The sequence below is a fragment of the Spodoptera frugiperda genome, chromosome 29 (genome assembly GCF_023101765.2).
Source record: "Spodoptera frugiperda isolate SF20-4 chromosome 29, AGI-APGP_CSIRO_Sfru_2.0, whole genome shotgun sequence".
In the NCBI taxonomy this organism is placed as follows: Eukaryota; Metazoa; Arthropoda; class Insecta; order Lepidoptera; family Noctuidae; genus Spodoptera; species Spodoptera frugiperda.
In genome coordinates this window covers 5,789,254-5,813,591 of record NC_064240.1, presented here as the reverse complement: position 1 = coordinate 5,813,591, position 24,338 = coordinate 5,789,254, and the positions used below count along the sequence as shown (strand labels likewise).

At 36.1% G+C, this 24,338-nt stretch overlaps 4 protein-coding genes across 5 annotated transcripts in view; 1 reads left to right on the top strand and 3 right to left on the bottom strand.

Annotated features, from left to right (window-relative positions):
• The window catches only part of LOC118268220 (atherin), a 129,409-nt gene extending 127,063 nt beyond the window's left edge, over positions 1–2,346 (bottom strand). The window contains exon 1 of the mRNA XM_035582609.2: positions 2,208–2,346. The gene's annotated coding sequence lies outside the window, so the exon portion shown is untranslated. The remainder of the gene's footprint in view (positions 1–2,207) is intronic.
• A 3,892-nt stretch (positions 2,347–6,238) lies between these two features.
• Positions 6,239–7,885, bottom strand: LOC126912728 (uncharacterized). Its single transcript, XM_050706374.1, has 2 exons — positions 7,685–7,885; positions 6,239–7,648 (listed from the first exon to the last, which is right to left on the bottom strand). The coding sequence occupies exon 2, from the start codon at positions 7,621–7,623 to the stop codon at positions 6,811–6,813; it is 813 nt and encodes a 270-aa protein (XP_050562331.1). The 5' UTR covers positions 7,624–7,648; positions 7,685–7,885; the 3' UTR covers positions 6,239–6,810.
• A 6,147-nt stretch (positions 7,886–14,032) lies between these two features.
• LOC118268171 (acidic leucine-rich nuclear phosphoprotein 32 family member A) lies at positions 14,033–19,602 on the top strand. Of its 2 annotated transcripts, XM_035582515.2 has the most exons (7): positions 14,033–14,231; positions 15,876–16,252; positions 16,509–16,591; positions 17,017–17,154; positions 17,306–17,377; positions 17,840–17,953; positions 18,042–19,602. In XM_035582515.2, the coding sequence occupies exons 1-7, from the start codon at positions 14,184–14,186 to the stop codon at positions 18,122–18,124; spliced, it is 915 nt and encodes a 304-aa protein (XP_035438408.1). In that variant the 5' UTR covers positions 14,033–14,183; the 3' UTR covers positions 18,125–19,602. The 2 variants fall into 2 exon arrangements, with proteins under 2 accessions (XP_035438408.1, XP_035438407.1); XM_035582514.2 differs by lacking the exon at positions 17,017–17,154.
• A 68-nt stretch (positions 19,603–19,670) lies between these two features.
• LOC118268593 (origin recognition complex subunit 2) lies at positions 19,671–23,899 on the bottom strand. The gene is made up of 8 exons (XM_035583135.2): positions 23,673–23,899; positions 23,333–23,509; positions 22,669–22,875; positions 22,098–22,189; positions 21,596–21,760; positions 20,745–21,276; positions 20,353–20,583; positions 19,671–19,934 (listed from the first exon to the last, which is right to left on the bottom strand). The coding sequence occupies exons 1-8, from the start codon at positions 23,722–23,724 to the stop codon at positions 19,735–19,737; spliced, it is 1,656 nt and encodes a 551-aa protein (XP_035439028.2). The 5' UTR covers positions 23,725–23,899; the 3' UTR covers positions 19,671–19,734.
• Positions 23,900–24,338: the final 439 nt, after the last annotated feature.

Below are 24,338 nucleotides of genomic sequence, written 5' to 3'. Positions count from 1 at the left end.
TGTTGTTTATTCAAAGATCATACAGATAATCGCAATATAACGCATAAAGATAGGTTAGTTAACGGTTTTGTTTGTGCTGCTTATATCTCTAATGGTTAATTCAGCTGATTTATATGTAACAAACAAATGTATTATTTCTACCTTCGCCATTTCAATATTTAAATACAGGGAAGTTTACTTAAGTAGATATTCCCATTATAAACCCTTTGGCACTTGTTACATCTAACAGATGAAACTTGTTTTATTAATTAATTCTCTTTCTCTCGCGAAGTTTTGACATTTCATTTTATTTCTGTATCCGACAAATTAATATTAATGGTGTCTTAAATTCAAGACTACTGTCTTATTCAGACTTATTCGAACACGTAATAAATATTAATCTAATCCTTTAAAATAAATATTTACCATGAATGGTAAATTGAATACGGTAAAGGTTGCTACGCCGTAGCTTCGTAGCACCGCTACGACGTAGACTGCTACGAAAATGTTCTAAAACAACGTAATAGAATAATTAGGATACTCTGTGTATTTGTAAAGTTACCAATTCCTTTATTTGAGATAACGCGTAATATAGAGATTATACATATCTATGAATAAAAACACAATAAACAGACACATAAACGACTCCTAGCAAGAGACAATGAACTCGGCAAGAAATCGAACGGAGTCATTGCATTCGCGCATTATAAAGATTTATTGTTCTAAAGTAAGCTTAATGTCCTCTGTACTTAAGGTCTGTTTTATTAAATCAGCATCTTCTTTATTTTAAACTATATTTATTTAAAGAACTGCTTTCTGAACTATATTTATTTATTTAAAAGAAACTAATTTGGTCATGATTTTTTTTATATTGGTCCAGATCCTGTATCTATGGCCTATGTCTACGAAAGTTGGACTCAATTAACCCTATCCTAATTTCGATCTCTTGAACCTATTACACAATTGATATTTGAATTTCCAATCCTATTATTTCTGGGATGAAGCAATTATTTATGCCTTATTTCAATAGTATTAGTTTCATAATAAGACTCTGTTAGTGACGGAATTTACATTTTTAATTATAACGTTCCATTTGATGTAGTATAGTTACGCTTCGTTAGTGAAACAGACCTTTAAAAACAATACTTGTGAATGTAAGTAAATTTGTATGTGCTCATCAAAATAATTGAGTACAATAAAGTATTCAAGTCAAGCTAATTCGATAAAATATAAGAGGAATAAATGATATTACTATAAACTGTAATTAAATTGGAATTTTAAAGTTAGTACGAGTCGTTTACATCGATACTTTTCATCACTGTAGGTATACTCAAAGATAATGGAAGAATCAATTATTGGTAAATTCAATTCGATTGTATTGCTACGTAATATATAAAAATTGTGATTAATAGAACTAACTGAAGTCAAGAGACATTTAATGGTTACTTAAACTATACTTTAGTAACGATTTTTTAGCGAAAACAATTACTAAGGACTGGGTTAAGTAACCATCAAATGACTTTAAGTACAGCGGTAAGCAAGATCACTACGTAACACAATATTTGATAGATGTTAAAACACACATTAATAAATGAAACATAGATATATTTAGTCTTAAGTAAACCAATTACGTTATTTTAAAATAATCCCTAAGTAATACCTTTTAGTACTTAAACTGTACTACAGTAATATCTGCGTAATCTAAACTTTACACTTCTAATTAGTTACTACGAGTACTCACCGAACGTAATCACCAAACTTACTTCTCAAATCACTTGTCTTAACTTGCCAGTCGCTGTCTTCTTTCATTTATCACACAAATTGTTTAACACACCTTTAATATAGCTGATAAAAATATCTAAATTACTACAATAAGCCTTTTATGCTTTCAATTCTATTGTTGCTAATGGACGCAGGTGCCCTCGGCTTATTCATTCCGACGAATTAAAGCGACATTAAAATTTCCCTAACACCACGCTTTCACATAAAGAAGTGTAAAAGACTATTACAGAAAACGATATATTTTTTTTTTTGTAATTCATTAAATTTTAAATTTATTCTTTTCGTACCGAAACAGCGTAAATAAATAATAAAAACATTGGTGTAATCATGAAATCATCACTGAAAAGTGCAAGAAGAGTTGATAGTTGTGGTAGAATTCAAAGGTGCGGGAGAAGTTGAGAGTGAGGGGAAGAGTCGCGGAGGTTCTGATGATAGTGAGTGCTTACCATGGGGCATGATAACGCGGCGTGGTCTAGCCGAGTCGCGAGCCGCGGCTCACGCGAGCAGACTGTTGCTCGCGGCCGGGCCGAGGTTGCGTGCGCACACTCAGGGCAGCACCGCGCCCCCGCGCGCCCCCGCCCCCCGCACCCTGCCCTAGGATGATGCCGCCGGCCCGCCAAGCCGCCACGCGCCATCCTTACACTGACATGCTCTCCTTTGTCTCCAACTTAATTGTAACATTATCTTCGAATAAAGTCGTCTGCGCTTGACTGACGGACGAAAGTAACAAGAACTTATTGTTACGATGATCGCTCAAGATATTACGTCACATTTTATATTGTGTGCCTCTTATTTCTGGTGTGCACGATAAGTGTATGGATATTACAGACCATGTTCAGACATTTGATACAGATAACATGATAACAATGCAAATTGTTGTTAGCTAGTAATGTTTTAAACTAATTAAATCCTGGTATGTTGCAAGACTCTAAATACGAGGCATTTATTTTCAACTTCGAATTTATTAGTAGTTATTAGACAATAATCGTTGATTCATTCCTGAAACTCTCATGAATGTTGTCTATATATCTATATCTGTATTCTAAAATAAACAAGTTCAACTAAAAATTAAAACTACACTGTCCGGTGTCCCACTACAATTATGTAGTTCTTTTCATATTGTACTACGCTACGGCGAGGCGCTACGCCAGATTTCGTAGCAACACTCACCTCGTAGCTTGTGCTACGTTTTTTTACGGAAAAAATACTTACTCACTCTTTCAGTTCTCCGGTAAACTCACTCGCAGGAAACAACGTTCTGGTTGGTTCACGCCAGATTTCTGTGAGGCCGTGGTATCACTCCGCACAAGTCGGCCCATTCGTGAAGAAGCATTGATAGTAAGTATATTCGGAGTAAGACAAGGTTTTAGTGACGGGTGTAACGATAATATTGATTATGGCTAGTAGGCTAGTTTTTCCATGAAAGATTAATATTATGTACCTACCTAAATTTAATGCAAATAAACGATTTCTATTATTTTCTGACTAAATAATTTATTCATAAGCTTAGGTAAGGGCAATTACATCAAATGTCATTTTACAAACATATCCCAATCCCCGATTCCCCAACAACCCTCAAAAGGTCGCCAATGCATTTGTAACGCCTCTGGTGTTTCGGGTGACCATGGGCGGCGGCGATTGCTTACGAGTACCATCAGGTGATCCGTTTACCCGTTTACCGGCTTATACCATAAAAAAAAAATACATAACATGGTGTGGGTTGAAATGAACATAATTATCAATTGCATATCCTGTCTTCGTATATTACAAGTTTTTATATGGAAAGTTGCGTGCTATGAATGCGTGCTATGTATGGCTTCCCTACTATCGATACATCGGATCTTTCTCGTACAACTATATCCTCTAGACACCTGGAGTACTATAAATAGTATTAAATAAATGTTGCTGTAAAGGCCGAACGTTTTAGAACTTTGTGCTTCGAGTACGACCGGGCAGCCTTTTTATAGCATCAATTCCCGAGTGTTTGTTTTTTCCCGCTAAATAACGTTCGGCCTTTACAGCAACATTTATTTAATACTATTTATAGTACTCCAGGTGTCTAGAGGTTAAAGCTTAGTATTCGTATCAATGAAAACAGTCACATAGTGTCACAGCTTAGCTATTATATCTTTGTAGCATATCTATACAACACATATCTGATGGAAAAGTACCCTAACAGGCGCGTAGGTTAAGTACTCTATCTATAAACCTATATAAAAGTCAGCTAAATCGTTTTGGCAGAAAATTGGTGGGGACTGGGACGTAGATAAGAACCAAGAGACAGACAAAGGATACTTTTTACCTAAGGGTTTCCCTAAAAAACCTACGGGACCGCAAAAACGGGCCCGTATGAAGTTACGGACAGAAGCAAGTAAATAAATAAAAACATTAATAAAATGTTTATTAATCTAATATTATAATAATAACTTAGTATTCATATAACCATTCATAAATATTATGTAAGTATTCGTGGTTATATTTTAATTTATCGCCTAAATTGATAATGATGTTCTTGTGACACACGGCTGGTCGTACGGTGTATTGGATATCATTCGTTATCGTTCGGCTCGTATTGTGAGAATTCGTGAGACATTTCCATTAAAACTTTCTTTATTTTATTTTTAGTTATAGAGCTACACATATTTTTATCCCGCGGATCGCTCCACCCGCCGCCGATAAAATCATAATCAAGTTCCATAAAATCGTCATCATCTAATTCAATATTGGCATATATTTCTAAATAAAAAGGGGTCAAGTATTGCTTCACTTGTTCTTGCGTTTCCAAGAAGGTGTCAATCTTGTCGATTGTCTTCTCTTCCAAATATTCGTTGTAAAAATTTTGTGATTTCGTATTCACCGCTCTAGGCATTCTACTAGACATTACTTTATATCGGTCCCCGTCTTTTCTGTTCAAAGACAAATAGTAAAGGGAACGTGCCCACGAACTATCTTCAAAGTAACAAAAATGATGATAATTTGACACTATTGAATTCCAAACTGATGAATCAAAAGACAATACTGAAGAATGGTTAACATTCCAAGTGGTCAATTCTACCATAAACGCATTGCCTATATGCTGTTCAAACTTAAATTGACCAAACTTGGGTGAATGCATAGATATAAACTCGCAATTATTAATAAGTTTGCATATTTTCCTTATGTGAATGGTCATATATATAAAATCCTCAATCAGAAACACATCATCTTCCAGAAAAGTAAATATTCCTGTGTGATGTTTAACTATTAGTAAATTTTCAAAAACTTTATTCATAGTCCACCACCAGAAATGTTTCAGTTGGCTTTCTTTGGGATCACGAAATCGCCCGTTTATGTCTGGTGTACGTATACCTGTACAATTAATGTTTTTTGATCTAAAAATATTTATAGTGTGAGGACAGTCTCCTTTTGTAAAACCTGGAAATTCATTTTGGTACACCTGTATTGTATAAGGATAAAATATCTGTAAAACACGGGTAAAATTTACAATTTGCACTAAATTATTTACATTCTCATCATATCTAGAATGAGAAAATATGACCAATGCATCCTCTATTCCTGTTAGATGAGACAAGGAGAATAAAAGATATTTCAAGGTCGTTCTGAATTCATCAACAAACACAACAAAAACAGGAGCGTCACGTTTCAAGGGTCCAAAGTAATCCAAGTTCAGTATTCGTTCCTCAGAATTATGTTTAGCTATTAAATGTTTAATTGTCTTGATCTCTAAGGCTTTCAAATTGTATTGCGGATAGAACTCCAAATATTTTAAAGCTGCATTTGATTTCTTTTCGCGCACTACACTGCTACTGCGTTGAACAGTCAATATTATGCAAATTAATGTAATTACGAAAAACAATGCTATGATCATAACATTACGGACTTTGACTAAAATTTTATATATTCTTCTCTTAAGTTTCATTATTATTTTTAATAAAGTAGGTACCTAAACTTAATAAAATGTATTACAAAAATTATACCGTCAAGGAAAACTTCTGTCAGATATTTGACAGAAATCATGTATACGAAATACGAAAGTTGGTAGTTGTAAAAGTTGATTGTCTATGAATTTGCTACCAAATGGCCCACTAAAAGATGAATGGTTGAAACCAAGGACGCTGAAAAAAAGGCGGACGTAATGTCACTCAGAAATGATTGAAGCACAAAAATGCCAGTGGTTTATAAATGTGTGCGTGTGTAGTGGGCTACCCAGATATATGAAAATTACCCATTATTTTTTTAATATATAAAAATCATTGGAATAAATAGTTTCGAGGGACCACTGATTTAATTATTTATGCATTTTTCACGTCAGCGTGTTTATAGTTATTTATCGTAGTTGAATTCAACCGTGGCACTAAATTCAAACATATTTGCCAGTGCATACTTACTGTGCAGATAGGAACCACATTTAAGGAGTTGGTATTAATCAGACAAATAAAACCGTTTAAAATGGAAAGAAAATGTACAAACGAGAAATAAAATAACAGCGTTTTACCTGAAATAAAACGCTTATTAAATACTTACCTTATTTGAAGCTTACTATTTGAGATAGGCCCTACCTGATTTCCGGCTACATATGTCCTTCTCCTTCACTCTTATACGTCTGTCTCGCTCGCACTATCCCCACCAGGCAGGTCCGAGCTCGGTTGGAGGGTCGAGGATGTTCTCAAATCATTGAGTCGAAAATACCAGGCAGAAATTATTTGTAAGCTTCAAATAAGGTAAGTATTTAATAAGCGTTTTATTTCAGGTAAAACGCTGTTATTAAATTCTTGACCGTTATTTGAAGCTTACTATTTGAGACGTGTTTGTTATCGCCTGGTGGTGGGGACGCCAATGTGAAATAAAAGCCATTTGAAAGATAGTGTGATATTACATAAAAATCAGCTTTAGTATGTGTAAGAAATAAATAACACTTTATATTATGGGATCATACTTTATTTTCTTTACAAACAATCACTAACAAATCTTTACTAACAACATTCCTCTGTTACAAATAATCAATCAATAATCAATGAAAATAATTGGTATTGATAATAATAATAGACTTTAATCAGCTGGATTAAACATTCTGGTAATGCTATTGCTAGCAGAGGCTGGCACTATCTCTCGTCTGTAGAAACGTGTAAAGGTATCTTTAGACTTCCAATTTCCTCTGGACAAAATCTCATCCAGAGGAAAGTTATCAGACCAATTTTTTGAGGATACAGCTGAACGTAAACTTCCCGGTGTAACAGGTATGCCAGCCTCTGTTAGCACGGTTTTAACCCATCCCGCAATCACAGTGCGAGAGGCCGCCTTTGCTTTTCCTCTGATATTGATAAATAAGTTGGGACAGTTAACTGAATCTCGTCTGTCTTTAAGGAGATCAATTAATTTTCTGACCCAAAATACTGGATCCAGATTTTTACAAGTAGTATTAGGTAGTAACCTCCAACCGGATTGCCTATGAGTGTCACTATCGGTTTTAGAGCCAAACATTGGTTTTAAAATAATGTTACTGCCGTCATCGACACAATGATCTGAGTCCACTAGCAGCAATGTCAGGTCATGAACTCGTCTGCCTGAGCACAGGAGGAGGAGTGTTGCTGTATGACGAGAAGCAGCGAAAGGGTTATTTTCATCTACAGTGTTTGAGCTTAAGAAGGAGGTCAGGGTATCTATATTCCAGACTGGAGGCTTATGGGTGACCGGTTTCTTTAAAGCTATTGACTTTAAGACGTGTTTCACCAATTTATGTGAACTAATTTGTCCAGCATCTTCGGCATTGCACAGAGTAGCTACCACTGATTTGTGAAGCAAAATAGTGTTATAAGACAACTTGTTGATAAGATATAGGTCTGCTAGATATCGAGCAACCATGGGCCCTGTAGGGTGAAAGGGGTCCAAATTATACTTTTTTGACCAAGATACCCATCGATCCCATGCGACCTTGTAGGTTTTTAGGGTCGAAGTACGCCACGAAGATCTGAGTAATCGTATTTGATCCTCATTCCAACCCGTTAGACTTTCCGCCCACCCCCACACTTCCAGACCTCGAGCGCCATCTCTTGGACCTTGGGGGGTGGCAGGCCGGTCGTGGTGTCTATTAGATATTCCTTGAGATTGATGATCGACCACGGAGATGCTACTGCTCGGGCTATGAGATCGGCCCGCCAGAAAACTCGACTCCACCGGGGACGATTAACAGGTACAGCCCGGTCGCCGAGTTGAGATGGGCCAGCACCTTGGGTATCATATATGGTGGTGGAAACACCCACGCAAGGTGATAGTTCCACTGCCGGGAAAAGGCATTGTGGAATATCGCTTGGGTGTCTGTCAAATCCAGCGACACGTAGTTGGCTACCACGTTGGCCCGACTGGACGCAAATAGATCTATTACCGGAGTGCCAAACTTGTGAAATATCTTCGCCGTGCAAGCAGGTAGAAGATGCCATTCTGGTACTCGTTTGTGTCTGGACAGGTGATCCGCATGTCCATTGTAAATGCCGGGTATATAATTGACTGTCAGGTTTATCTGATGAAGGACTAGTAGGCTGAACACTCTCCGCGTTACATCCATCAGAGGAGGCGATCTTGTGCCGCCTTCGTTCCGCAAGTAGGCCACAACTGTTCGATTGTCGCACTGGAACAGAACAGTGGACATGCACAGTAGAGGACCGTGGGTTTCGAACACCTTTAAGATCGCCAACATCTCTTTGATATTGCAATGTAGATGCTGCTCTTGAGCAGTCCACAAACCTGACACTGCGTAACCGTCCACCTGGGCTCCCCAGGCTAGATCGGAAGCGTCTGTGGTCACGAAATGTGTTGGTGGTGGGATATGGATTGCAGATGCCTGGTGACAGTTGTGAAGCCACCACCGAAGCTCTTCTAGAACATCGTCTGGTAAGCGGATCGCCTTCCTGACTGGAATCTTTAGAGATGCATTTAGGAGGTTGAGCAGAGAGCGGTGATGTAGTCTGCCCTGTGGCACAGCAAAACTCGCAAAGTTTAGAAGGCCCACTAGGCTTTGTAACTCTTGCAGACAGGCCTTGCCCAAGTTCAGCATTGCAGAGACCTTGTGGATAAGATCTTTGGTCTTGTCTTGCGGAAGAGACTTTTCGTTGTCCCAGGGATTCCAGTGAATTCCCAGGTACACAAGACTCTTTTGCGGGGATACAACGGATTTCTTTAGGTTTACCTGCCACCCTAGATATTCTAGACGGTTCAGAAGTATGTGAACATGAGATTGCAGAGTGTCCTTGTCCTGGTGAGCTACCAGGAAGTCGTCTAAATATACAATTATGCGCAGATTCTGCTCTCGCAATGTCTGAGCTACCCAGTTGCTTAGGGAAGCAAACACTTTTGGTGCTGTACTGAGGCCGAAGGGTAGGCAGGTCATTTCTAAAAGTTCCCTTGATAAATGAGGCGCAAAAATCTTCTGTGTGCCGGATATATCGGTAAATGGAAGTAGGCCTGCGATAGGTCTACTTTGCAAAGCCAGTCGCCTGGCTGGAGAAAGTCTGGTACACGAAATACATTTATTAGGCTGAAGGGTTCCGTTATTACATAGTCGTTTAAAGCTCTTAAGTTGAAAATTGGGCGATCGGATCCAACGCTCTTTGGCACCAGAAACATTGTTGATAGGAAGCTCGGGGAACGCGGCACTGCTTCTAATACCCCCTGATCTTTCATCTGACTGATGAGTGCAGACATCGATTTGGACTCCTTTGTGATGTAAGGTCCTTTCCTCAAATTTGGCAGCATTAGAGGTGGTTTTAGAAGAAAGGGTATGCGGTACCCTGTTATTATGCGCAACAGAAAGTTTGGAGCTCCCATTTCCTCCCATCGGTCGTAAAATAGTGCCAGTTGACCCGCCCTGAATTGTATCGAGTCAGTACTTACGGTTTTTGTTCCCAGAGTTGTAGTCAGAGGAGACTCCGGGGCGTTTACGGTTTCCTTTGCCTTGATTCTGCTGTTTGTAGTTTTGGTGGCCACCTCGTGAGCGAAAGGAACCTCTATTGTTACTTGTAGGTGCCGTGCGACGGTCACTCTGATTATTCTGTCGCTGAGGACGATCATGATAGAAGTCCTGCGAGGACTGGCGATATTGATAATGTGGATGAGGCACAAAGGTGCAGCATCCATGGCTGGTACCCTGCGAGGGTCCATGATAAAGAGCCGACCCCTGCGGGGGGTGGCGAGCAGCTTTATTCGGTCCTGCTTGAGAAGCAGAGCCACTTGTAGGTTTGGTTAAAGGAACGAATGCCTTCTTAACTCCACCCATTTTTTCAAGGGCAGCGGTAAACGACTCATTCTCAAATAAATGGCGATCAGATGGAGGGATCTTGCGTAACGTTGCCTTTATTAAAGGATCACGGACGTGATTAGTTATTCCATCTCGGCGCATTTGCAAAATTTCAGCCCTGTGTCCACAGATAAGCTGCAACAAATCTGAAGACACTTTTTGGAAATCGCCATTAGAGAAAACCTCCGTGATCTTATCCTGCAAGCTATTAAAATTTAAATCCTGTTCTGCATGAGCCCAGGATAGTAGTTCTGTCAAGGTAGATGATAAGGCCTGCCTCTGTTTCAGCGCACAAAAAGTGAGAGCGGCGTAGGCTTTGTCAGCGTAGGCCAAATGGCGCAACTGATCATATGCACGAATCTCCTCGTTAGCCTCCAGGTCAACAAAACCAGGCGTATGGCAATATGATTTTTGTACTTCAGAATACCTGACCTCACTCCATTCACTTTTATTAAAATATTGTACATCCTGAAGGGCTTTCAATAAATTATCGGGTGCCTTGGGAACCGCAGGTTCTTTCAGTTTTGTTTCAATATCGAAATTGAACGGCAGTTGAACCCGAGTAGGCTCACCTGCGTACGCGTCAATACTATCATTGTATAAGATTCCGCTCACATTGTCATCAATCAACGCGTCATTGTCTACAAATGAAGCGGGCTCCGCACTACCACATGGCACTGATGATGATAAAGTAATTTGATTTCGTAACGCACTCACCTCTCGGAATAACTTTTGCATCTGCCGATTGTCTTTCCGTGATTTGCGACTGTGTTTGCCCCCCCTTCTTTTGTGGTGACGGCCACGTTTCTTCTTTCGGTCGGAGGAGCTCGCGGAATCCGTGGAATCTGACGAAGAAGGGCTGCTACTAGATGATGAACTCCTACTCACTGACCGTGTACGTTTCCGTGAATTGGACAGAACCGCTTTGGATACACGATCCTGTGCACAGTCATGTCGTGGCTCCTCAACACTTGCGTTGGCACATTCACTATTGTTATTTGATTCGTTCATCCTAAAAGTAAAACACTTTTTTTTTTTTTTTAAAGGTTAGGTATCTGTAAAACACAAAAGATTCACAACTAAGACACAGTATAATTATGACACTTTATACTGAGACTAGGAGAAAGGACAATAGGTAAATGTTTCTAAAATAAAGAGAAGCAAGGAAAAATAACGCTAAAATACGTTACATACCTGCGTAATAATTTGAACAAAGTATAATATAAACGTTATATAAATTCGAATTTAAACACGAACGGTAACACCGTTAAAAAATTTTTATTAACTTACGCGTAGGTGATACTTCTTTTTACGGTGAAGACAACCGTACTCGCCGGAAAACAAGACGCCAATGATTTGAGAACGTCCTCGACCCTCCAACCGAGCTCGGACCTGCCTGGTGGGGATAGTGCGAGCGAGACAGACGTATAAGAGTGAAGGAGAAGGACATATGTAGCCGGAAATCAGGTAGGGCCTATCTCAAATAGTAAGCTTCAAATAACGGTCAAGAATTTAACAATTATTATTTTATTTATTTATGGAATATTTATTTTTTACAAGTTCTTATCTACTTAACTATATGTATGAATTTCTGCAAGTAGAATAATAAGTGTGAAGTGGAATCAAATAATAATTTATACTAAATGTACGTAGGTATATCTCTCAAACAAATATTTACCCAAATTCTGGGGAACTGAAATGTTTATTAACTTGCAACACCGATGACAAATAATACATTACCTACCACAAATTTTGCGGAAATAAACAAAATGTATTATTTGCTAAACTAGCTAGATAGCAAATAAGTAGGTAATCCTTGACTTTTTTCATAGCCTCTATGGTTTCCACAGGTTTTTATCACACATCTTTTATATAAATTTTACTCGGATACAAAAACAACACCAATGTATGAAGTGTCATGTCACGCGATTGAGGTCCTGCATGACAATGTGTGTGTCAACGTGTACAGGGCGCCAGGTTCCTCACTCGCTGTTTCAAGAGACTATGTCCGCCTTTTCTCCAGTCTTTGGTTGAAACTGGGTTGAAAGATCTTAAATACAATGAAAACATAACGATGTAAAAATATGTGGAGACATAGTCGCACATTTAAATTTGATTCGATTCGAATTCAATCGAGTAATCAATTAAAGTTCATTAATCGGAATGAAATCGCACACTCATCCGATGTTTAGATAGTAATGCTTATGTTTATAATAACTATCGTGGCACAAACTAAATTAACTAAAAAATCACGGTTTACTCACATTAATGGAGAAAAGCTCTACTAGTTTCGAGTCACAGAGGGAGTCTTCATCATCAACAGCATGCGCAGTCGCGGCGACGTCGCGCAGCCTACTGTAGCCAGGGTAGGCTGCGCGACGTCGCCGACTTAAAGCTTACTTTAGAAAGAATATGTATAGTGAACATGAGTGTTGGAAAACAGAAATCTTACACAGGTGGTATTTTCATTGACTGCCTCGTTGGCCGAGTGGTTGCAAGTGCGACTGTCGGGCAAGGGGTCTCGGGTTCGATTCCCGGGTCGGGCGAAGTATTACTGGACTTTTTTCGGTTTTTCGAAAATTTCTCAGTAGTAGCACGGAATCTGGATATGTGCCCGATATAAAATTTACGACAAAAGCATCATACTTACGTATTAAATACTTACAATAGATAATTATGTACGTCCCACGTACATCATTCTTAGAAACCTATGTGTGATATAGGTATCACGGATACAATAAAAAGTTCTATAAAGGTGATAAAGGAAAACACCATTCATCGTCTTTACAAGACGAATTTACTATTACCTGTGGGAGAGCCAGATACCTCACAGGAAACCGACGTGAAACAACGCTTGCGTTGTGTTTCGATGTGTGAGTGAGGTTACCGGAGGCCCAATCCAACCCCCCTTTCCAATCTTCCCAAACCCCGATCCCCCAATTACCCTTAATTTCCTAACCCCCAAAAGGCCGGTAACGCACTTGTAACGCCTCTGGTGTTTCAAGTGTCCAAGGCGGCGGCGATTGCTTACCATCAGGTGATCGTTTATCGACTTATTGCATAGAAAAATACCAAAAAGAAAAATAATCAATAAGTTATCAGAATAATTTTATTTCACTTTGACAATGTAGAAATTCTACAAGTACATAATATAATTGGTAAGTGTTACTGAATAACCCTATATCATATTGTAAGAAATTCCCTATAGAGACTCATATTCAATGATTACCTCGATGCCTCAAGACAAGTTTGTCGAAAGATACACTACCTTTCACAACCTTTGTAAGTACCCACTGTCGTAAACTCTTCTAATCTTGTACCTATTTATTCTGCTGACAATTTATATTACCCTAATCATACATTTAAAATATATCTGTACATTAATGGCAATGTAAATTAATTTAAGAGTCTGTAAATGCCGAGGTACACATCGGTTACATACATATAACAAGTTAACAATCTCAATTGTATTTCAATATAGTTCTTATTTAATCGATGCTATTAATATAATACTATTTCTAAGTTTAAATAATCATTCTATTCTAATAAGAATCACACAAACAAAACTAAGAAGTCAAACAACCAAAAGTTCGAAAAGTAGATTTAATAAAAAGTAATCGACACAAATTATATATATACGTAAATTTCTCATTAAATTTATTAACAATAATAATTCCGCATTTATCTTTCAATGTCCACACGAACACGCTTTACCGGCTACGTATCACAACACATTTTGTAAATGCCGCCTTTTTACCGTCATATTGGCAACTACATACTACCAACGTAAGCAGAAACAACATTACATGAATTTTGATTATAAGAATCGAAATAAACGCTCTTATGAGACCCAGATAAATTCTAAATATTCTTTTATATTTTTTTATAAATAATTACATTGATTTTGTAATGTATTTGATGGAAAGCGTCAGTATAAACAATTAATCAATTGCTCAACTGTATACTGTATCCGGCTGCTTTATTTCGCCACCAGGCGGCGCCTCTAGTACGACGTCACTCGTGTATCTATAGTTTCCTTCTGTTTTGAAACCCAAGCTTAGTGATTTAGTTCCTTGAGAAATATTAAATACGTGAAAAGTGTTATAAACTGGAAATCAACAGGCTCCCAAAGATGGAAAAGAGGGTTGCTTTGGAATTAAGAGGAAGAAATCCTTCACAGGTAAACGAAATCTATTTTTCGATTATTGGAATGTTTTGTCGATACGTATTTCATGAAGTACCTAAATGTAATACTTAATAATTGAGATTATTGCTTGTAAATCAGTATAATCTACGGCTTGTGTCATAGTGCTTTCAGTAAAATGTAAATCCACTTCCTAATTAAAGATGTGGCATTATTATGTATAGAAATTAGCCATTGCCGATTGTTACGTTTCATTCATGTGCACATAATTATTTAACATTCTAATGAGGTATTTGACCAAGCAATTATTTTCTATACTCCACTAGATATAAATGTAAACGATTAACTTGCCTATCCAGATTTTACAATCAGATAAAGCATTCCTATTGTAAATATTCATATATTGAGGTTAAGTGTCGAAACTTATGGATCTGAGACGTGTTATATACCATTGATGGCTAATTGCATGACTGATAGTCAAATTACCATCTAATCGAAGATATTATTTTACTTTCCTGTAATAGTTAGGTAATATTTATCTCAAAAACTTGTGGTTTGAAAAGAGGGCTCATTGATTAATGTGTTGTCAATGTCAATGGTATTTTACGAAATGTGCAAGTTTATACGTGTATTGCATATGAAACAGATTAATATATTAATTATATTGTTCTCTAGAAGTACAGGTAAACCTTTATATCATTGGATAAGTCTGTAACATACTGGTCAAAGTATAAACTTTACTGTACTACTAAACTACTACATGATATAATTTCGCGCCCTTTCACCTAAGTAGGCATAACTTCCAGTAAACACTGAAAAGGCTTGCTATATATATTTAAGTACCTTTGGGCTTGTCACAGGACATGTTTTTGTTACTAAGTGGTCTATTTACACTTAAAACTGCAGACATTATTATTGACGCACGCCTTACCAATATAGCGGCCATTTTTATTGCGTCGCGATGATTCGTGTCATCCGCCATTGCAAAGTAAAAACGATCTCAATTTTAATCGCAATTACAACACCGCAAGTACATATCGTTATATAAACTATGTAACGAACACATCCCTTTCATGATTTAATGAATATTTCCCCGAAATAATCACTCATATCGTGGATTTTACAAACTACGCCTGTGTCTTTGACAACTAACACCATTTTGACGTTTTGGTTGACTTGACTTTGCTTTCAACAAATACTGAACAAGCCAGTATCAATACTTATTATATCAATTCCTTCGTACTGATTCTTCTATAAGGTTTAATAGGGTTCTAAAAAAATCAATGATTTTTCAGCATAACTACTCTTTCATTCGTACTCTCCTCAACATACGCCAAAAGTATTTGATGCACTGAATAACCTTGTAATAGTTCGTACACATAGGTATTTTGTACGAGTACCTACCGGTGTTGGTTGGTATGTATAGATAGGTTGAATGCGTACAAAATCTATACTGTTCTAGATATTCGATATTAGCAGTGAATTTAAGTATCTAGTTCTCCAGATTATCTCATTCTTATTAGTACCTACTTAAAAATAATTTATTTTAATTAAATTAAAAGTAATATACTATGTTAATTTATAAATACCATATACTATAGATACTAACTCAAAGTTGGTACCTATGTATTTTATAATTAAAATTCTATATAAAATTAAAACATCTTTATTTCATTACAGGTAAAGGAACTAAACCTGGACAATTGCAGGAGTACCACCATAGTTGGGTTAACAGATGAATACATTAACCTTGAAAATCTCAGTCTCAACAATGTTGGACTCACCACACTTAAAGGTTTTCCAAAACTGCCCAAGCTCAGGAAACTCGAGCTCTCTGACAACAGAATATCCAATGGGCTGAACTTCCTAAATGGCTGCAAAAAGCTAACACATCTCAACTTATCAGGAAACAAAATAAAAGATTTAGACACTTTGAAGCCTTTGGAGGAGTTTGAATACTTAAAGAACCTTGATTTGTTCAACAATGAAGTCACTAGCATTGAAGAATATAGGAGTAAAGTGTTCGCACTACATCCATCTTTAAAATATTTAGATGGGTAAGCATTTTTAATAATTAACTCGAATTCAAAACATATCTGTGTTCTAGAATCTAAGTGTTCCATTTCATATGTTTGTTACTTATGTTTAATGCATAGTTTAATTAAGGCACACTACTAAATGTATTTATGTGAGTGCTATAACATGTATTTTCTGGTGTATGCTTTGTTGGTTGTCCTTAAATAAATAAAAAATAAAAATTTTCATAGTCAAGTAAATAATGAAGTCGCACTAACTTGTCATTTGTGTTTTCAGATTTGACAAACAAGACAGAGAGGTTGAGGACAGTGATGCGGAGGAAGAGGATGAAATGAATGGAAATAATGACAGTGAAGATGGTTGGTATAATTTTCATTATTTTTATGTCAACCCCATTATTAGTGAACTAATTTTTATGCAAAATCTTTACAATAAGACTGATTTTTAGTTTCTGCCAAAAATCGATATTGATCTACAGATTCTGGATTGTGATCAGTTATTTTGACTGTCAATCAACAAACCACACTACTATTAACATTATACAGTAGCGATTACATTAAATATCACCAGCATTTTTATTTCCAATTAGATGGGTTAAACACACAAACAAATCACCTGTTCAATCAATATTTTCTAACAAGACTCGCATCACCACTCACCAATGTTAGCCACATTCATTTAGTATATGAAGTTGTAATAATAAAAAAATAATAATAATCAACCAAAGTACCTTGTCTAATCAGACAAGCCTAAACAGGTATTGAAAGGCATAACTGCATTACAGATTTGGACATAGATTTGGGTCCGTTGGTGATAAATGATGATAGCGTATGCGAAATTCCTGAAGAGGAGAGAACCTCTCTACCAATGATATTATACACTGTTTATGGTCTGCTATTCCACATGGGTTTCCTTTTAAAGAGTAAGCATCAATATTTTTTGTCAGTGATGCTTATGTAATATAATGTCTGTCCATGTAAGACTGCAGCTGCTCATAAAATTGGTTTGGTTTTTCCTTGTGCTGTGTACATGGTTGTAACATATGTTGATGTTGGTAATTTTATTTGTTTCAGGTTCAGAGGTTGAAGAAGAAGAGGAAGATGACGAGGATGTGTCTCTTAGTGCAGTCTACAATGATAATCTTGGTAAATAGCATTATGTATTATATACATTTTACATTCCTTGTGAAACTAAGTTAGAGTTAAATTGCTTATTAGTCTGTTTAGGCTAGATTGTAATCGATTTTTAAGAATGTGAGTTTTTATAAATATAGAGAAAAATATAACAAAATTTTACATTTGTGAGAATTGAAAATCTATTTAACATATGCGTTGCAATTAGAAAACACTAGCAACTTTATTTTTGGTAAATAACTGTTGTGCATCTGCAAAGATAGTTTAGGTTTGTTACTAATAAGCAGAGTATATATTTTTTGTTTGTTTGCTAAATTCGACCCTATAGTAAAGGGCCATTATTAAAATAACTATCATAAAAAATTAGTTTTGAGAAAAACAGAACATGTGTATTGCATTGATTCATAATAAAAAAAATTTTAATATGAAATAAATTACGGAAATAATTTTTATTTTATGTTTTTAATTTAACAGAAGAAGAGAGCTCTACCAGCTCTTTATATGCAGGCAGTGAGGTTGAGGAAGAGGAGGAAGTAGATGACGAAGAAGAGAATGACCGTGAGGGAAATCAAAATTCTAAAGTACAAGGTATGTACTTACCTGGTGTAAATGGCGCCATGTTACACTTACTAGACAAACATAGCTGTAACTAACGATGATATTTTAATATCTTCAGATGGTGAGGAGAATGCAGACGGAGCACCCGAAGAAAGCACTCGGGGTAAAAAACGGAAACACGAGGATGACGACGAGAATTGAGTGTTGCCTTAAGCGGAATTATCTTACTAGTTTGTAAGTGTACAGCGCTCCGATGCATCGGACAATAAACCTGTTCACAATCACGAAACCCCGCAGTCATCCCCGTAGACTAGTTGTCATTCGTGAGATTGATACCCGACACCCAATGAGGCTAGACTCTATCGCTTTCACTCTAGTTTCACGCGTCCATCGGATGTCGTACAATTTTATGAAGTTTTTCTATCATTGATTAATGTTGGATGTCTCAATAGACATGTGAAATCTGTAGTTTGTTGTCCGACAGTTAATGTTTCAATTAAATTGTTTATGTAATAATCATTTTTTATTCTATTGATATGCTTAATTTTTAGTCTAATCATTGAAATGGAAGTGCATGATTATAGGTTAAAATAGCTCTCATTTGATCTACAGTTATGAAGAATTGTATTAATTAGCTGTAAGTAAGAACATGAGTAAATTGTTAGACAAAACTATTCCAAAAATTGCCCTTGGAATCTGTTACAAACCTTAGTTCTCACATGGGCGCCGCCTGTTTTTTGATGACCAAGTTAGACTGATAAAGACATACTAAAAATTTTAAATACTATGACATGACGTCAATTTTCTTGTAGAGAATTATTTACTATAATTACAAATTATGATAATAATGGGGAGTAATACATCAACATCCATGATTTCGAGTTTATAAGATTAAGAGGGAGAATAAAATATTTTTACAAGAACAAAAGCTAAAGTAATGCCCTCATTTATTCCAATTTTTCGGCTGGTTTATTTACTGCATAAATATTTTTACTATATTAACCTTTATATCGCCGTGAGCATTGCACCAATACCCATAATAATTGGATGTTGCTGCAAACTAAATGTCTCTGTACTGTACTTATTTCCAAATACATTTTCCATCGATTCTTAAATGGTCCACTACTAGTATATCACGTATAACTCTTTATCAGGTAACAAATATTGACAATACGACTTTTTCTAGTACACATTGATATAAGTAGCAGTCGGTCAAAGGTTAAGGTTTATGAATGTTATTCATAAAATTTAACTGCACAGATAATGTGTAATCTCCCACACTGGAATTTAAAATGCAACATCAAATTATTCGTAATCTCACTAATGATAACTGAAAATATTCAGGAAAACAAAATTAATTTTCAATGGGCGTAGTAAAATATCGTAATCTGATTAATTAGATCAAATCTTTGACGTCTGATGAGTTCAGAGAGTATTTTTCTACAATCTTTTTAAATTTTAAAATAGCAATTAATGCACTTATGAATATCAATGAAATGTTTGGTTGATGCATCATGGTGAACGTGCCAGATATGTTGAAGAGAATTTTAGTTAATAATTTTATTATATTGTGTAAGTCATTAAGTTTAAGTAATTTACAACTTTGGCCTGTTGATATATATTATATATAATCCTATTAAGACTTTATTTCTGGGATTGTAAAATAAAAGCTAAATATATTTTTTGTTTCATTTACCTACCTACCTATTATTTACAGATGTGAAAAATGAAATGAGTAAAACATACATCAATCTGTTACAAATTTATTAGAGATCAACAAACACAGACAATAGTTACACAAATATGGAGTGTCAACTAGTTTGTTGATCTAAAAATTGTTGCAATAATGTAATATCAATGGGTATTACCAAGTTTTCACTTCCGTCGTATGTTCGCTTCATTTTCACCAGTTTGTGATCCAAAAATTCAGTAAGTTGAGCTCGTAATGCAAGATCGGAACTCACCAGAAATTGTTCTCGGCACTTAGAATACAAGTCTTTGAATGGTAGTCCTGAAAATCAAAGTAAATCATTACTAGATACCAGTACTACTTGGAGTACATAAACTCACGATTTCAAATGATTTGCAAAAAGAAGCTGCCATTCGCCGTTTTCATAATGATTTTGAATGCTCTACTCGCAAAATCTATTTACAAACAATTTGTGCATCATACACACCACAAAGACAATGGAGATCGAACGCCACAGGCAGCCAGTAGCTAGTTACCGATTTTTGGGGGGTTAATGATTTGAGGAATTGGACCTCTGGTAACCTCCCTCACAAACAACGCAATCGTTGTTTTATACCGATTTTCTGTAAGGCCATGGTATCACTGCGGTCGAGCCGACCCATTCATGTCGAAGCATGGCTCCCCAACAAAAACGTGCTCCAATTTGTTCATTTATCATAAAAAAATATAAGAACCATACCTTGATAATTTTGTTTCTGATTTTCTAGTTGATATTCTATAATAATTTTGAATATTCCTTTAGCATTTGTAGTAAGTGATTGATAGACGCTTTTCAATGAAGACAGTTGTAAGGCACCGCTGCGATGCGACATCAAAGAATTCTCGTATGAAGTCTCTTCCGAGTAAGGAACAAATGTTGTCACATCCCACCATGTGAATTTGAATTTACTCAGTTTTGTGTGATCCCATACTGAAATGAAACATAATAATAACAAAACATAATATATTATCGCTTGTGCATGCACTGTAACAAAATTAAGTAGTGTGGTGACTGATTCAGTGAATTCTTGTAGAACAGACAATCAGTGGCTGCAAATTGTTGTTACCATAAATATTTTAAAGTATACTTACACAAGGGAGCATTGATGTGGTCAATAGTGGCAATTGTATGAACATTCCTGATCTGAGATATACTTGCCAATGTAGATTGAGCTTTAGCATTCCGCAGCATGGTGCCATCTATATTATGTATTATTAGAAATAAATCTACGCCATTCTCCTTCAACTGAGTATCAATTAGATTCACAACATCTCCCACATTTGAAGGCACATTGGTGTTCTCCAAGAGATCAATTACAATTGTTTCCAGAATACTCTTAATTGTTAAACTAGGGAAGAATCCGTTTACAACAATACATGGGAAGTCTTTGAGTTTCTGCTTTTGGAACTGTTGTAGCACTGAGCGTTTTGAACCAACTCCATAGAGTATGATGTTGAAGTTTTCACTTAACACGTACAACCACTTGTTGAACAGTTGCGTGTAGGAATGATTCAGTTCTTTTATAATCCCCTTATGTTCTGCTGATATTTGAATGTCATCAACGTTATTCTCATCGATATTTAAGTTTTTAAGTCTTGCCAAAGTGTGGTCGGATGTAGCGATCTGAAAAAATATTTTTGGGAATATTTATCCTAATAGAAAATACACAGATTTGCATACGAAATCTATTAACTAAGGAAGTATGTAAGGTTCGTCTACGTTTGGCGAATGAGCCGTAGCTCACAATAAGCGCGCGAACAGTGTTCGAATGTAAAACAATACGGGCGTACAGTTCGCAAGCGGCGCATCCGTCTGTTCTGGCTGGATACACCTTTACATACTATGATATGAAGATGAGGATACACCTCTACATATATGCATCCATCACATTCACGCTTGCGACAATCCTAATTAATTAGTGTTAAAAGTTTTGCTTGCTTACTTTTTTACTGGAGTGCATAATGAAGTAATTGTCAGGGGTGACATAATATTCTGAATCTTTCACTTTAGCCTTGTTGTCTCTGCCCTTAACAGCTTTGCCCACAACTTTCTTCGGTTGTTCCACTTCTTCATCAGATGACGCTTCTTCTGATGAACTTGAATCAGTCTGTAAATTAAAATATTTCTATAGATTTCTATTTTACGGGTGGGAGAACTAAGCTTCAGCATTAATGGGCCGCCTCAACTGGAGTGAAAGAACGCTTACGATATCTTTTCGCCGTGTAAATGAGGTGTCGGGAGGCCTAACACTTATCACCAATTCTAAAATCAACAAAAAGCCGGCAATGCAGTGTACTGCACCGTAACAGCTCTGGTGTTGCAGGTGCCTACAAATACCTCATTGTGATTCTATTTAGAAATTCTGTGTGTTTAGTGTTTGGTTTGTATAAATATTACTTGCTACTTTGATAAAAAGAAGTAATTTTATTTAAGGTAAGTATTACCTCATCGTGGAGGCTCCCTTCAGGTACAAAGTCACTGCTGCTGCCAGAAAAATCACTATCAGCACTATCAGAGTCAACTTCATTACAGATTCCTGAAATTATAAAAATAATCCATACTAATACTATAAAGTTGAACAGTTTGTTTGGTTGAACACATTCACTGAAACTACAGTTACGATTGAAACATATTTTTGTCACAGATAACTGAACAGTTGGCTTGGTCTTTGCGCAGGTTTGATTCACGCATGGAGCAACTCTGTGTGATTCACAAACTGTTGTTTCGGGTTTGAGTGTCATGTGTATATGAACTTGTATGAACATAGTCTATTTATCAAGGAAGGGTAAATGTTAATGAGTTATTACATTTAAAAAGGTAAAAAAAATAATACTAATAATGACCTACAGATTGGTTGGACCGATTTGGCTAAATTTGGTCTTGAACTATTTGTGGAAGGTTTTAAAGGTGAGTTGAAGGTTCAAAACATGTTTGAGGTGGTATGAAGTTTGCCGGGATAGCTAGTAACAAATAAATAATTATTCAAGGTATTATAAAAGTGAAACAAAAACCTACTTTTTCTCATTATCTCCTTAACCTGTTTGGGTGTTTCCTGTGATACTTTGATCAAAGACTGGAGCTTCTTTGGAGTTTTCATTGGTGAGTCCACAGGCTTTGGGGAATAAATAGCTGTCTTTACTTTGTTTTGTAGATCCTGCTTTGTGTGACGAGACTTAAACTTGAACATATCCTGGCCTTCAACATCATCTTCAGTAAATAGAGCTGAAAAATTGTTATATCATACAATTTATGTATACACAAACATTATTGTATTATATTTCTATAGTGATAATGCCGTAACTAAAATTTATTCATAACTTGATAACTTAACATGTGGATTGACTCTTGCAGTCCAACAATATAATAAGGTTTCACAGTACATAGATGCAGATGTACTCTATTAATTTTATTTCGACTACACAATCATATTATATTGATAATAAAAATAAAGTATTTCTTATAACTATTATAAAAGTTGAAGAGTGTGTTCTTTTCAACATGCTAATCTCAAAAACTAACAAATACTGGTCCAAATTAAATATTTGTGTAGGATTATCCAACACATTTATTGAGGAAGGTTATAGGCTATAAAACATCACAATACAATCAATAGGAGTCGAGCAAAACGAGTGAAACCGCGCCGGAGTCGCTAACTAGTTGTATAATAAAATAACAATACCTGTAGGTTTTGGTAAAGCAGCTTCGTCATTAATTTCACTGTCTTCTTCAGAAGAGCTCATGTCTTTGTAAGTCCTTCGCTTCACAGGCGAGTTGTCTAAGAAATCACCATACTTCTTTGGTTTAGACCTTATTCTAGTTGTACGTCGTGACGGAGATTCTGTTTCATTACGATCCTCTGTAATGTTTTATTAGATTTAATAAGAGAGAGAGAGTAGTAAGAGAGCTTAAGGGAGTTTTTGAAAAAAAAATACAACAAGTTTAAAGTTAGTAAGTTAGGGGTAGGTTAGAGGGAGGTTAGGGGCTGTGGCAAGTAATACTTAAAATGATAATGAACCTACCAACAACAGAATGATTTTCACCAAAACGAAGACGAAAACCGCCACTAGCCATGTTGCTTGTTAAATAAATTATAAAAGGCACACAGTAAACGATAACTATTATATTTCAAATCGCTATTCTAACAGGAACTCATTTATTCAATTATTATCAATCTGCTCTGATTTGTAATTATAAATATCATAAAATCCGCCAAACAAACAACCGGTACACGGAATGAAAAACACCTGTCGTTGACATGACAGCTGTCAAAATTACAGATTACTTTTTAATTTCATTGACGGGCTTTTGGGATATAGGCGCACATTTGGCGACATTAATTTAAGCATTACAAATTCGATAAAATATCTTGTATAACCATACAGGTAGTTTAGAAGATTTTATTCCAGGAATGATAAAAAATAAGGTGGTTAAAAGAATTAAAAGACTGCAAAGTGTGCAACTGCAAAGAATACCCACTATTCTAATATCCTATTGGGATCGTGATGGGAGAAAATAAAGGTTAGTACTGCGGTTTTGAAGGTGAAATATAGATGACTCAATCTTTTTGTGTCGACCGAAAGAAGTATTTTATATTTTGGTGGATGCATTCACATACTTAATTGTTAATAAACAGAACAATGAATCAATTACACGGTACACGTAAACTTAGAAAGGCCTCATAATTT